This window comes from Haliotis cracherodii, unplaced genomic scaffold (assembly GCF_022045235.1).
Source record: "Haliotis cracherodii isolate W230 unplaced genomic scaffold, xgHalCrac1.p SCAF_6, whole genome shotgun sequence".
NCBI classification, from domain to species: domain Eukaryota; kingdom Metazoa; phylum Mollusca; class Gastropoda; order Lepetellida; family Haliotidae; genus Haliotis; species Haliotis cracherodii.
In genome coordinates, this window is record NW_027266319.1 from 33898739 (window position 1) to 33915448 (window position 16710).

The 16710-nt window shown below is 40.0% G+C and overlaps 1 protein-coding gene across 1 annotated transcript; it reads right to left on the reverse strand.

Annotated features, from left to right (window-relative positions):
• Positions 1-438: 438 nt before the first annotated feature.
• LOC139445596 (nicotinamide phosphoribosyltransferase-like) lies at positions 439-12324 on the reverse strand. The gene is made up of 9 exons (XM_071226755.1): positions 12057-12324; positions 9387-9617; positions 7687-7815; positions 7176-7334; positions 5273-5403; positions 4062-4290; positions 3563-3823; positions 2747-2869; positions 439-2081 (listed from the first exon to the last, which is right to left on the reverse strand). Exons 1-9 carry the CDS (start codon positions 12141-12143, stop codon positions 1977-1979), a joined length of 1455 nt encoding a protein of 484 aa, XP_071082856.1. The 5' UTR covers positions 12144-12324; the 3' UTR covers positions 439-1976.
• Between the last annotated feature and the right edge of the window lie 4386 nt (positions 12325-16710).

The following is a 16710-nucleotide window of genomic DNA, read 5'->3' on the forward strand; positions in this document are numbered from 1 at the left end:
AATAGTCAGAACTGCTAGGATTAACACATAAAATACACTTCAATATTTGTAACAGTCAAAAGCTATTATACATACCTCACCTGTAGGCTTTGCATATGTTGAAATACCGTAGCATTTCTAATTAACAGGAATGGAATAGAGATAAACATATTGGTAGAGATTTCTAGTGTGAACAAGATTATTTCATGATCCTTGGACTTTTTCACTTGTTTCACAGAAGTTACAAAATTATTTCAGAATATTTCAAAAATATTAACGTCTTAAATACAAGCTCTTCTTTAAAAAAGGATTTGTTGAATGCATTGTCAGATGGGTGAAATCAAGAAAAACTAAATGAAGTAGTGATATTTAATCAGGAGTATTTTGGATTTATCCTTGTCACATCTCTATCCATTGTCTCCTTACTGAAATTTGCCAACTGACAGAGTAAATTACAAATTGATGTTTTCAAATTTTATTTTGAAATAAATGAAACAATTAGAAAGAGATGCCTTACACACAAAGAAATACACTTTGCTCCTGGTCATGATATGATCCATCCTCGGCAGTCCAGGGTGTTATATCTATAACAGTCTATTGTCCAATCGCTTGAACCCTATTAAAAAAACACACTGCTCAAATAGCTGTGCAATCATATTTCACAAAGAGCAAATCCTGTGTTCAATTACTGATAAGAAACGATAGAAGCGGTGACATCACTTCTAGAATCCAGCTGTGATGAATGGATCCAGGGCATTTATCATAATAGAATGGAGATTTAATACCCTAGATAATCGAGGATGGATTTGATAACCAGAGGCAGTGTTCACATATCATATGGGATGTCACTGTAAGTAGAAATATCGACATAATTTCTTGACCCACAAAATGAGAAGATCAATAAGAAAGTAAATCACCAAATAACATAATGACAAAAAAGTGAAAAAAAACCACATTTTGCATCGTACAGATGATAGGACATCCGTTGGCACCAGAATCCATGTTACCGACACCAATTGCTTTGATGACACAATTACAGGTTGCGAGAAAGTCTGCGATTAATACAAGCCTTCCATCAACGTTTATCAAGTCACACACTGGTCCACAAACCCAGTTATTACAGCAATACACACATATTATGGCTGGAGATACTAGCATCAGGTGTGGAGGGCAGTATGTGACAACCTTATTTCTTGTATCATGTCCTTGTTAGAGGGGAGACATACCGGTACAAACAGAGCTGGGTGAGATGTATCAATAGTACCGATACGTAATATCGGTACACCATGTGTCATGATCCATGAGCATATAGGTACATATTCTCTAATTACTAAGTGTGGCTAATTAAACAGATTTTCTTTTCAATACACCAAGAAGTAGAAAACAAAATTGGACGGGTTAATTTAACAAAAATTCCTTACTGGAAAATACTTCATAAATAAAAATATTTTACATTGCATTTTATAAAAGAGTTCATTTTAATTTTCTTTATCAATTTTCAGAGGCTTGTCCACAGAATAAGAAAATCAATTGGTACAGCTTAATTTTGAGGGAGGGACCCCATACAAGATACTTTATAAGTATACTATTCAGCATTTGCTAAGGACCACGCCTTTGAAATGAGGACTGTTTTGGTCCTTAGCAAATGTTGAGTGGTATAGCACAAGGCATTACATATACCCTCACAAAGTCAAATTCTCTGAACTTAGGCCTCCTCAACATCATGACTAGAGGTGGTTTGACTGAGAAAAATAGAACATAAATCCTATTATCTTTTGTGATACATGCTAAAACAAGAGCACACACATTGTTCTTTTAAGTACTTGGGCAGTGATGTAGTGTCACACCTCTGTCGGCGCTGCCCCCTTGTGATGATTGAGCTAGGAATCCCATCCAGGGGAATCTGTACGTACAGCCGTATACTGGTTGGGTAATGGATTTCTCACAAATCTATCGTGGTCTTCAATTGTTTTAATAATAACGCAGACATCTTCCTCTTATGCCTTGTTCTTGACTAAATCTATTTCAGCAGTTATACGTATTTCATCGAACGAATAATCCCTCAAAAGTCTTCCATTTTCAAACACTGTCACGAGCAGGTCCTGAAATAACAAGTGAGTCAGTCAGTCAATATGTGAGTGTGTGAATGTGTGAGTGTGTGACCTAGGTCTCGAACAATATTTACAGAAACACACTATATCAGACTTGTAGAACCCAGAAATGCTGACTGGTTGTTTTGATGCTGTGCGTGCGTGCGTGCGAGAGAGAGGTGCATGAGGTGAGGAAGAATTGTGTTTGTGAAAGGGGGAGAGAATTGTGTCAGTGTATGTGTGTGTGAGTGTCTGTGTGTGTGAGTGTCTGTGTGAGGTGTGTCTGTGCGGTGGAAGGGGGGGTATATAGAGTGTGTTGGGGTGGGGGTGGGGTGTGTGGAGGGGTTGTAATGCATGGGGTGGCCCAGTCCATGACACGCTGACGAACCCTGCGGTGGAAGGGGGTAGAGTGTGTGTGTTGGGGGTCGGGGGGTGGGTGGAGGGGATGCAATGCATGGGGTGGCCCAGTCCATGACACGCTGACGAACCCTGCGGTGGAAGGGGGTAGAGTGTGTGTGTTGGGGGTCGGGGGGTGGGTGGAGGGGATGCAATGCATGGGGTGGCCCAGTCCATGACACGCTGACGAACCCTGCGGTGGAAGGGGGTAGAGTGTGTGTTGGGGGTCGGGGGGTGGCCCAGTCCTTGACACGCTGACGAGCCCTGTGTGTGAGTCTCACCTTGCTAGGATCTCCCTTCCCTTCTGTCACTGTGACATACTGCCCATCTTGCATCTCCAGTGTCAGCCGGCCTTTCTTGCTCTTCTTGCCCGGGTCTGTGATTGGATCCTTGAACACATTCACCTGAGACAAACACCCAAAACAGCATATGTATCCTCCACACTTCTGTCACATTATTGGCAGCTCTTGATCTGGTTCAGTTTTTAATCCAGGTAAAATAACGTTTCACTCGGAACAAATTGCAACAGAATTTATTTCAGCACAATGCATTTCTACAAGGTCCCAAGAATGGCAAGCTAAAAGTCCCAAGCAGTCTCAGCAATCCCAATTTGTCCAGTAGCCAAAAGGTAATTTTCCCTGACTATCTCTGTGACAAAAGACCTGTGTTACAGGGTCATATTCAAGAATTCTGGTTAATGCTCTGTTAAAGTAAGCAGCTACCCCAAAATGCTACACTAAAGGGCACAATCAGAGCAACAATGTAGGTACACTAGGCATCGGAGTTCTCATTCCCACTGATAAATGAAAAAATAATAATGAAAAGACATACTTTTGTATACACAGTGATAACTTTTTAGCTAGGTTGAAAGCACACTTCTGTGTTTCCTATTGATAACTACAGAGCTATACAGAAAAGCACTTCTAGATAACCCAGTAGTAACTTCTTTCCCACTGATAACTGAACAACTATACCAGTTGAATGGCAAAACATAACATTGGATCTGCATATTGACAATTAAGACATAGTTCTGTGCTAATACTTGATATCAACATAGCTACATTTAAAGGTACACTTCCATGTATTTTAGTTCTCACCTCTTTTCCGTTGATAACCGAATAGCTACACTTAAAGGCACACTTCTGTGTATCTCTGTCCAATCTTTGTAACAGCGCCCCTCCACTGCCGAATGTGAGATTGTCCGAACTCCACTTGTGTTTGCGCATGTTGATCAAGATGACCTCAAGCTTCTCGTAGCTGATGCCATCTCCCTGTATTACCCGGAGGTACGAGGGAAGCATCTTGTAGCCTTTACTGTTCTCAGTGGTTCCAAACTTCTTTCCTAGGCTCTCCAACACCTGAATAAACACAACGTCGACCAGTTTCAAAAAGGAGGTGACTTGGGAAAATGTGTTTCCTAGCAAGTCAGAGTCTTTGTAACTATAAATCGCACAATTCTTGAAGAGGTATATGGCCAAAGCAAAATGATTATTTTACACAATAAGTATGTTTTAAATCAAACTGTTACTTTAATTTCACCAAAACAAAATAAATAGTAGCATCACAAGTAATATTCTTCCAACAACTAAATCTCACCTTGACTACAATTTCTGGGGGATCGCCCGAGTCTGGCCTGACAACAAGCACACCGCCATTCTTCCCCCGCTCGATGATCACATCCTTGAGTTCCTCGCCCCACACTTTTTCACAGGCATTAAAAATGTCGTAACTGTCACTCACACAGGCCATTGCCCCTTCAGGGAACTTAGTCAACATGTTCTTGAAAGCTTCGAACTCGCCGTCTCTGCCCCATGTGGTGATTGTGCTGAGAAGGAAAAGTCACAGTGAGTGGGTGGGTTCTTTTGTTTGTGTGAGCACATTGGGTCGTCACTATGTGTGTCCTGGCTGATTGTGTGTCACTGTGCCCTGACAGCAATGACTCATACCATCAACCACCAGTTTGCCAGCCCCCACTTGAATATTTAACACATGGTTGGGATGTATCATGGATATTTCCCTGAAGCGGTACTAGGGCTGGGACGGGTAACTCGGGTACCCACAGGACTACCCGGACCTGTGCTTAGTCATGTGATACATTGTTTAATGACAAAAATGATCTAGAACTAGATGGTTAACTACAAGCTAATGTTCGCATTTCTTTCTTACTATGCACCTATTCCTTCTGACTATTATATGTTTGATTAAAGATAAAACATCTGTCAACTTCGGTGTATGCATGACCAGATTGTTTTATATGTGTATCTTATTACATTTTTTTTCCAGGGTGCCGTTGTACACAACGAGTTTAGTGCTAAGATGATCGTAACTCCCATACTTTAACATAGACTTACGACAGTCGTAGCGCTAAGGTTGTTTTGTACAACGGCACCCCGGTCATTCTAGTCCTAATCGGACATTTTGTACCTATCTATTGAGACCTACAGTGGGTACCCTGGTAGGGTCGGGTAATAGCGAGGTGGGTACACGGGTAGTAAATTGTTACTTGTCCCAGCCTTACGCTGTACCTATTTACAGTCAGTGTCACTACAGGTTTTCCTCCCACAGTAATAACCGACACACCATCATATAACAAACGTATCGGATTCAGTGTTATCGTACTTCAACACGGTAGATCACTGCTCATAATATCAACCACTGGGTCATCTAGTCCAGGCTCCATTATTTACAGGCCGCCATTACATAGCCGGAATATTGCTGAGTATGGCAGTACAACAACCATGAACAATCACAAAGGCTTCTATTTGGCTAATCAGTGTCACAATAACCTCTGGCATGTCCAAACTCACCTATGCTCTGCTGCGGGGATGGAGAAGCCAGCGACGTTGCAGCCGTAGTACTTTCTTGCAGTCATTATACCAGCGATGGTGTCTGTTCCTTGAAAGTTGACCAAGTGGGCACACCCACCTATACCAGCTGACTGAAGAACATCCACACACAATCATATTACAAAGCTCAAACTGCTTAACAAACATTTACATTCTTAATAATTTTATCGATTTCAAAAGGTGGAATGGCACTGAATATACCCTCTTTTTTTTTACGAAACTTATTTTCGTCTACTTGGTCTTATCAAGGAGACTCCAAATCTTAAAAAAAACATTTTTTCACAAGTCATTTTTAAGCAAGGCATAAAGTATTGAAACAAAATACGGAAAATACTTCTCATGATCAAAATGTATATGGTATATATAATTTTTACTGGCTCGATATTTTTGTGTCTTTGCATCAAGTAACAGCTGTTGCATCACACAAGAATGACATTACAAACGGAAGTGTCTTATAGGTGCTTAAAATGTCCCTTTAAATAGGGACTAGGCTAATCATACTGGCAGTCCTAGCACTCTTCATTCAAGTTGTTCAAACACCATACTGCCTTGATAACTTTCATTAAACGTTTGTTGTTTAACACAACACTCACCTATATTCCCGCTCATGACAGCTTGTATATAACTGAGTCTGGACCAGACAAACCAGTGATTAATATTATGAGCATTGATCCATGAAGTCGGGGTATAATGACACGAAATGAACTATGTCACCAAGCCCAACAAACCAATCCATAAAGTCTTTGCTCACAACCAGCAGATGTTGCTGGAGGCCCATTATCCACACCTACACGGGTACATTTCATGATTTATATTGATCTTACAGTTGATGATTACAGAAAACACACCGAGACATTAGAGACATTAATTATCACACAGGCAAGGTACTGTATTTTCCCAATTAAAAGCCTGACGTATATTTTTTTCACTCTTTACCCCTTGGTATCATCAAGACCCAGTGTACATATAATTTCAATTTGTGACTAATTATTCTCTCCAACTCATCTTCGGTACCATAGCTTTAAAGTTTCACAAAATGCTTCTGCTTAGCGGGAACAATGTGTTGCACACCCTCAGTAGATCAATCATTACGCAAAGATAATAACAGGACTTACTTATGAAGATAAAGTTGACAAGACATTATTTTTGTATTTAAACTAAAATGATTTTGATATCCTAATTAAAATGAACATCTTCAAATCTCACAGTCTCACATGAAAGTACTGCTTGGTTTGCGCGGCAGTGATCACTCTTCAATTAGGCCCCAGGCCCGTCCCTTAGTATAGTCTCTCCCCTTCCCAAGTGTATGAGTGAGGCCTGGAGTCCTCGAGGACTGTACATGCTAGGGCTGGGACAAGTCCAAATTTACTACCCAGGTACCTGGGTACCCGACCCCCTACTACCCGACCCGACCCGACCCTCTATTACTCGACCCTACCTGGGTACCCACTGCAAGTCTCAAGAGAAGCAGAGTAGGGAACAAAATGTCTGATTGGTAATTGTTTAACCGCATCCGTGGCTAAAACTATTGAGATACATGTATCAAACAATCAGATCATGCGTTCACTGAAGTTGACTGAAGTTTTATCTTTACTCAAACATTTACAAGTCAAAAGGAATGTGTGCATCGTCAGAAAGAAATACAAACATTAGCGACACTGTGCTATAGTAAGTTTTTGTCATTGAACAATATATCACGTGACTAACCACAGGTCTGGGTAGTCCTGTGGGTACCCGGGTCCTACTGAGGAGCCACCCGACCCGAGTACCCGAGTTACCCGTCCCAGCCCTTGTACATACTGCTACGTCTAGGCCTAGATTGACGATTGGGTGACAGCGAAGAACAGTCCTTCTATAAACATACCTCTACTGAAGTGGAACCTCTAAACCCAAAGTCGTGAAGTTTGAATGGAAGTCCATCAAGATTATCTGCAGTTTCATCCAGATACCGGGCGATGATTTCCTTCTGGTACCTGGAGTTGGTGGCGACTGTCATGGGGTACCACACCTGTACCAGCAGGGTCTGAACAAAGGTACCAGGTAACCATAGAAACATCTCATGTTTTCATATTTCTCACAGACTGCATATTAAATGATATTCAAGATGCTCCTCTCTACAGCTGGCAATCATAACTTTGAGATTACTTTCATTAATCTAGTTTAGCAAAACATGAATACAGTTTGCATGAAATTACATTCACCTCTAAAAAGAATACACATACTACTCAAAAGAAGTTAAAGAACACCTAATGGTTTCACATAGCTGCAGTCACTCTGTCATGACAGATTAACTACATGTATAGCCATATGAAAATAAATGAGTGTTTTGATTTCTTTTGAGTAGTATACCAGCATGAGTGGTCATATATCCTCACCTCAAAGTAGTTTGTCAACCAAAAGCATTTTGGATCTGTATTTTCGACAACAAATAAAACGTTCTTGAATGGCACAACTGTGCCTTCTGGGACGGCTCTGATTCGCAAAGGGAGATAACCCGCATGTTTCTGAAAAAAAAAACCATCACTATGTCAAACATATTAATTTAGAAATCCAGGCCATTTAAATAAGGATAAAGATCATAAAAGTTCACTAGATACTATGAGAAATAAAGAGGACAAAATTTGATTTCATGATAAATTCTGTAAATAAACTGTAAATAATCTGCACGCTACTTTTTCAAAATCACAGATTCACACATTCGTAAATATTATGAAAAGCATATACCTCATTAATCAGTGTTCATTTCTGGAACTGGAAAAGTGGGGCCCAATGACCCCTACCTTTCTAAGAATTGGGGACATTTGATGAAATCAGGGGACATACAAACATTTCAAAATAAAGACAAAATACGAATAGAATGTTACCATTTGTACTGTCCATCAGGAATGAAACTTTTCAGTGTCACTTTATGTGACTGTTATATATTCACATCATGTGACATGTTCACTTTTCACATTGTATTTATTCACTTTTTAAAGACAGTTTATTCTTCCAGTCATTCTTCTTCTTACTCATTCTTCAGTTCTTTCAATGGTCATGTTCAAGAAAACAATTGTAAACACAACACAGTATATCAGTTGCACTTTCTCAGAAACATTTTAGTTCAAAACCAATGAACATCAATCATAAATTACTTCATAATTTGTCATTATCATGATTATAAGCACAACAGATGAATAGATTAACACTTGATAATGTTATATCTGACAGGACAGTTAATGATGCATCTGCGTATGAGCAGAAAGTGTACCGGTAATCTTAATCAGGGTTTGACAAATATATATATTTTTTTTATCAGTAGTCATAGGAACAGCACCGACAGAAAATCTTCAGGATGCCAGTAAATGCCTGTTGTTTCATTCTGTTAAAGCCAAAAGGTATTTCACAAACCTGATAGGCAACTTAGGTTCTAAAATGACTGGTCTCAGTAAATGTTAAGTGGCATTAGTCTAGTAGACCAGCTGATATTGAATAATCTTGCAACAGCTGGTGACATGGGTGACGTGAAACAGGGTAGAATATCACGTTCAAAATGTGTGCACTTATATAGTGCCGAGCATGCACGTGTGTGTGTGGCTGCTTGTCGTATTCCAGACTAATGCTGGTTTTATAATGCCAGCAAACTGAGATAGTATGCTGCAGTTTAACATGGATACTTCACACAGACACCGTCTCTGTCACCTGCTCATAGGCCCATGGCATGTGAGGCCCCTAACTTCATCCTTTAAGGGGTCCTTATGGCCTGCAGTAAATTTACATGTTGATATATTTGTCACAATAACCTGCAGTTTTTTAAGTGAGGGCCTGAAGAGTTTAGTCAGGACAAGCAGCTTCTAAAGTCGGTGGGTCCTGATGGCAGCCTGGCATCTCTTTTTTATTTCAAACACTGGTCTCTGTGATAACCAGTCCTTGTTCTATTCCCTTAATACCGAGTGACAGGCAGGGTAACAACAAGTGTATCTCTCAACATCTTTTGGTGTAACAGGGCCAGAGGTTTGAACCACTGATCTGACTTCCGGGCAGACACCCTATCTACTGGACCACCGAGGCAGTTCATGAACAGTCAAGGACATACCTCCAGAATGTAATTCCATCCATCTTCATTGAAGTTGTCTCTACCGAAGTGAAGATTATACAGCTCTTTTGCCTCTTGAATTTTTTCTCTAGTGATCACTGGTCCTACAAGCCACCTCTTTATGATGTATTGCAGACCGAAGAAGACTGTGGTAGGAAACTTGCCCCCTCTGCTCTCGAAGTAGGAACACACTGTAGTTGTCTTGGGGGGATATTGCATATGGTGGGTCACCTGCAGTAAGGAAAATAAGTGAGGGAATATATACTGACCAGTATGTCACATATATCATGGCAGGTAAGCTTAATGTGGGAGGGGGGTTACGGGTGGCCCAGTCGTCTAATGTGCCGTGTTTCGCTGTGCAGAATTGCATCCCTTGGGCACACCAGAAACCTATGATTGTGGGTTCAAATCCAAGTTCGCCCCGATTATGTTTCTAGGTTTGTCAGCATCATACCCGAGCTCATGGGTTTCACCGAAGTGGTAAACAACTGAGACCTGCATCACTTCGGGCTTTCCTCCCACATCAAGCTGACACGCCGTGATATAACTGGAATAATGTTAAAAATGGTGTTAAACCCAACTCACTCACTCACTAATGTGGGAGGAAAGCAAATGATATGAGTTGTTTACCACTTTGGTGTAGTAATTGAAAAAGGAGTCCAACTTAAGTCTGGAATAATTTGGCAAGTCTAGATTGACTCAGCTGAAATAAGGATTGTTCCGGATTCTTTATTTTGTATTTTGTATATATATACTAAAAGATAATACAACTTTATTTTGGGGACTAAATGTCAGTTCACACTTGGGTGTGGCATCCCAGGGATCATAATCAGAGTGAATCTGGGATTCAAATCTGCGACTAGCACTTCTGGGTACAGCTAAGGTATGCAACTCTGCATAGTAACAATGACAATCTAATGACATTGAAACTGTAGTGACAAATGATTATACCTTTTGTGGACAGAATACTAACATAATACTGCCCCATAACTTAAATCAAGAATTTGGAGCATTTTACATTTTTGTCAAATATCTATATAAATGTTGATAGACACAGTTCTCTATGTTTTCTTAATGGCATGGGTTCTGAATACTTTATTCATTGTACAGTTGTGCTAATGACAGAAATCAATCTAAACAACTGATCATGGTCGTACCTTGACATAAAACTGGGGGACCCCAGATAATTAATTTCAAGGGTTCTTACAGGAAATATGAGGGTCCTATAAAGCAATGAAATCTTGAAGTGTACTGTTAGATTTGATAATTATTTTAATTGCAGGACCTTTATAATTCTTGTTAAGAATTTGGTACAAAGAATATTATTGTGCACTATTTGGTCTACGTCCATTCTATCCATGTGTGTGTACTGGACAAACATTTCTCTGTCATACAAAACACAGACTTATTACATAAAAAAATATCAGAACCAATCTTGACATACTTCACTGAACCAAAGAGGTCTTTGACAACTTAGCGCATTTTAAAAACAGATATTTGCCATGAATAACCAGGGCCTGATTTAGCTACATAAAACATGCAACCTATTTATATTGAAAAATGCAAGCTTATATTTATGTCCAGATGCACCACGTGCAAGTCTAGAAAATTCAAATTTATGTCTGACTTAGCCTTAGGACCTACTTGTCAACCCATCATCAATCTTTGGACATACTCTACATCTCTAGGACTTATTTACCATACCATATCACTCGCCCCTGTGTTATGTGTAATTCATATCACATGACAGTCATCAGAGATCGGAGATAGGCAGTTTGTGTTTCAACCTTGATAAATTTATGGGACCAGGGCACAGCCCAAACTGGTTTACACTTTGCACCTTGGGCAGATTAAACATATCAAACTAAGTTACTTTGCTCCAAGGACTTTGTTACTAATAAAAAACAACAAACTTCTGCGAGTTTGTTTATTATTAGTAGTAGTAGTAGTCATGGGCTTCTATTCTGCCCTGACACATATCTATGAGACTAACATCTAGTCTCTGAAATGAACATATCTTATGAAAAAACAGTTATATTAATAAAATATAATGAAAAGGAGCCCAGAGACTCTCTACTGCAGTAATCTAGACTTGCCAATCATGATAGACTTGCATGGACTGTATTGGATATATTTGTATCAGGGTCTGTAACAGAGACTATACATATCTACTCAATAACACACACATCAAGTTACAACAAGCAATATCCATAATGTGTACATCCATAGACATCAAATGGAACGTACATTTCAGATCAGTGCAGTGCTTTGAATTTGTAGGCCTATTAATAAGCTAATTGATTATAGGTTAGGCCTATTCATACACACATCTTCGAGTGTCTAAAAATACCAAAACTATTGTCAGTTTTCTGTGTATGGCCTAACCAACTGCTTACGACGCGCGCTCAAATCATAAGATAAAATTATTCCAAAAAAATTGAACGCATTAACAGTGCAACTACAGAACACATAGATATAATGACTGGCAACCCCCGTCCTACATTCACTTTAGCACGAAAGCTTAGCAGGTGCGCGAATGCACCAAAACGAAAGTTAAAAATGCATTCTCCCAAAGTAACGAATGTCTGTTAACAAGTGTGCATATACTAAAGTTATTGTGTTTATATTATCACATCCTGGAAGTTTGACAAGTTTCAAATAACGGTTTACCTTGTAAGAATCGGTGACAAGGAGAATGTTTTCCGTTCCGGCCGCTTGATATGTCGCCATCTTGAACGCTTTGGCAGGTGACGTCATAGCAACCTGGAAAGTGGGCGGGGCGTCGTGTCAATTTGTAGACTGGATTTCTCCTATGCGGAACGCTACACTAACATGGTGTTTAGAGACAGAAACTAGTCCTTTATCAACGCTGAACCAGCCATCACTGTCTCTGTCGCTTGCTGTGAGCGGCTACGGCGCCGTGTGGCCGGTTATATAGTTATCAGTAGTCAGCAACTTATTTTATCTTGTACAGTCACACACACACACAGCCAATCGCTGATACTGGACAGAAAATTGCGAAATATACCATTTCAACATGACCAAACAACCACAAAATCGACAACCAGAATTAGCGCAGAGTGATATCTATATTTATCTTTTCAAATGAGTTAGTGAGTGGGTGATTATTGCTAAACGCTGCATCTGCACTTTTCAAATGAACAGTGTTGAATAAACAAAACACATTGAGCATGGATATTTGTAACTAGAAATATATTAGAAACAAATTACACATTATTTTGTATATATACACTGTATGAGAAATATGAATACCGGGCGTTTATATAATTTCAATCTAAATAAGGAAAAGGACGTTCTTTATCGTCTCTGCTCGTGTATTGGCAGGCGTGTTTCTGATTCTTAACTGATTGTTAAGCAACACCAACGATTTGTTGATAACACGAAGATAATGGACATTGAATGTAAGTAAATCTGTGTGACGCAACATGATATATTCCCTTCCCGGCCCCACCAGCTTATAACACGATCCTATACGCTGCATGCACAACGCCCCGTGGTGACGAACAACCACCTACTAAACTGGAATTTAACGCCTCGATCTCGCTATAGTATTGCACTTGTACAACGTTTACGTGGTGAAATTATGTTAAGAAAATATAAGGAGCCCAGAAACTCTTTATTTGCAGCCTGAAACTGCAGTAATCTAGACTTACTATATATTGTTGTATTTACTGTGGATGTATTGGATATTTTTGTTTCACGGTATTTATGACAAAACAGAGTAGTGCTAGCCACTGAGATACCATGCCGCAGTTGTAACATGAATACCCCACTCAGTGAGTGAGTGAGATGGGTTTAACGCCGCTTTTAACAGTATTCCAGTCATATCGCGGCGTGTCAGCTTAATGTGGGAGGACACACTCCACAGTAACATCATCTTCCCGAGGCAAGGGAGTTAACTGACTTTAAAAGTCCAGTTTCCACACTTGCCGAACTAGGCTGGAATTCCTGGGCTCGATCGTAGCGCCACCAGTGTCTATTACGAGTTATGTCCCTTCTATGCCTCTCCTATGGACCAAGCAGATTCCACCTCTCGTATCACTTGCATTTGCTTCAAACAAAACGGTGGCGCCCAGTCAAGACGATCTGATCGATAATCAAGATCTATATTGTGATAAAACGAGTCTTACATTGCGAAGTGCATCAAATCACGTGAGCACCTTGATTACAAAGATGAAAAGATATGGAAAGTATCTGCTGACGACGAGTTTGCGGTGCACATCCTTTGCAAATCTTGCAATCGACCGAAATCTGCATGACACTTTACGAACCAGATTTCGATTTCGGTGCGCGATATTGATTGGACTATGCATAGACTCGTTAGTCCAGCCAAAATGTAACTCCATACCAGCCCAGTTCGGCAAGGGTGGAAACTGGACTTTTATAGTCAGTTAACTCACTTGCCTCGGGAAGATGCAGTAACATAAACTCAAAAGATATCAGCAAGATATATCACTTCCGGATCATAGTACTATATAATAGGATACTACTATGACCCAAATAGTCACTCTACTGACCATGTACATGTACCCGTGACATGTGCACTCTCCGGGAAGACGCTCTATCCCCTGGGCCCACTTGCACAAAGCGATCTTTGCTCTACAGCTTTTGTAAACCCATGTTTAAGTATGGGAGTTGGGATCATCTTAGTGCGACCGACCAGAAACGGGAAACTGAAAATTCAACGACAGAAGCATGCATATATCGCATGAAAGAATGGAATCAAATGTGTAAATACATATTGTCCCACAGATGAAGTACCCAATTATACTTGGTCACTGATTGACTGACCATGTACCATGCAATTAACCGGCAAGTTCGTCTAGGGAATAATCGATCGATCAATCAGTTAGCTCGTTTAGAACTATGCACAACACGAAGAGAATCAATTTGCGCAGGACTAGACATAATCTGAGTTACCGGTTCATTTGTATATGGTGTGTGTATATATATTCTTAAAAAAAGAAACGCACAGGTAAATTTTTAGTAAATTTATTGTACCTAATAAAGTCGATAAATTTAATATCATAGATACAAATATGAAATTTTGGAGCTCGATAGTCACATGTCTTTGTACAAAGGCATTGAAAACTGTTCATTGTCATGTCACATAAGGTTGCGCTGAACCCAGCAATTACAGCTCTGCATCTCCTCGGCACTGACTGGATAAGTGTAGGAATTCTGTCCTGCGGAATTCTGCGCCATTCTGCTTGTTCATCCCAGAGGTGTTTGAATGGGTTGAGATCTCGACGGCCAGGGCAAGCCGTTGGTGTTGGTATTATGAAGGTAATCTACCTTTACACCAGCTGTGTACGGTGGAGTGTTGTCCTATTGAAACAGCTTCCCCTGGCGGTCAATGATTGGAAGAAAGTGAGGTTGAAGAATTTGATTCATGTAGCGATTTGCTGTCAATTTTCTCTCAATCTCGTGGTGTAGGATAGCGCTCCCCACCCCCTAACAATTGACAATTGAATGACAAATTATTGGCTTATGCTTGCCTTTTTATAGCCACTACCACGAGTTACGAATGCCATAACGTGCACGTGCATTTTGCTTTACTGTTTTCCCCCATGACATTTTTAACAAGTGTGAAAACAATACCCTTTAAATCATTGCAAATCGACAATGGCTGCGTTTTGACGCACTGTTTATCGAATTTTAGGCCACCAACATTTTCCAGTTTACATATCGGATTTTTTGTGTCGTCAGGTTCAATGAACTACATACTACCTGTGCGTTTCTGTTTTTGAATAGTGTATATATATATAGGGTGTGTGGCAGGGATGGTCAGGGTTGGGGATGGATGTATGACAGCTGGTATTTAAAACGTACCAGTTGAAAGGTTGACAAGTGTTCAGCTTCCCTTATTATTTGAAGAAACTTCATGGTTTTGGTGAATTTATTGGAAATATTATGGCCATACATAACATGCTGGAAATTTGTTATATCCTTTTTTCTAAATGTCACGTGCATGTCCATCACTCCTTTAAAGTCATGTCCTTCCCTGCCCTGCCCTGCCCTGCCCTGCAATACCATATCACAGCTAGATGGCAGTATTAAAAGTGAAGACTTTGGCTATGAGAAGTTACACGACGGTACGAAAAAAGACAGAAGGGTGTTATCTTTTTAAAGAAGAAATTAATTAGAAGTCATGCAAGATGCATCGATATGGATTCAAATATGCTCACCTCAAACTTCAATTTTATCATGCACTGTTTACAGGTTGAAACATAAATTGGTGAATTTTTGAACTCACTTATAGATGGTAGCATTGAAAATATCCTGTATATTTCGTGCAAGGTTACTTTTGTTGGTGGAATAAATGAAAACAAATGTTAACAGAATTACTGACCATACCAGTAGTTTTTTGGATCCTGTTATTATAAAGGAAGATATGAACGTCCTCGATAGTGGTGTGATTGATTTTGATAGTAGAATTAGCGATCATAGGGGAACTTACATTAATGTACGAACAGAATTAGCATATACAAGAGAAATTTAACCTTTTAACAACGGTGACTATGATAAACTAAATTCGCTCATTGAAAACACCAGCTATTAATTATAGAATCAAAATTCCTCCTGAGCATTTTGATTTCTCTAACCCAGAGTGAGTGAGTTAGTGAGTGAGTATGGTTTTACGCCGCTTTTAGCAATATTCCAGCAATATCACGGCGGGGGACACCAGAAATGGGCTTCACACATTGTACCCATGTAGGGAATCGAACCCGGGTCTTCGGCGTGACGAGCGAACGCTTTAACCACTAGGCTACCCGACCGCCCCCTAACCCAGAGAGATGGACAGGATGGATCCTTTGATTCGAGCGGTATCGCATACAAAAGACCAAGGAACCCATGTAAATCAGCTCATATACCTTATGGGAGCAGAAGCAAGCTGATGACATTTTGCCGACTTTCATGCTCTACGAAGAGGAACAGAAGAGCTATACTATTTTCAAAGCTAAGTTTGATCAGTACTTTTCCGTTTGTCGTAATGTCATATCTGAGCGAGCTAAATTTAACCAGCGTGTACTGAGAGACGGTGAACCAGTTGACAGCTTCATCACGGATCTCTATTCTCCTGCAGAAAACAGCAGTTATGATGCACTTCATGATGAGATGATTCAAGACAGAATTGTTGGAATCTGTGACCTCAAATTATCAGAAGAACTTCAGCATGACTCTGAACATTACAGAAAGCTGTCACAAGTGCCAGACAATCCGAAATTATCCACACGCAGCAACCTGTGATTCGAGGCTGTGTTTCATTCGAGTTCAGCAAGTGGAAATTCGAGAGTTGAAG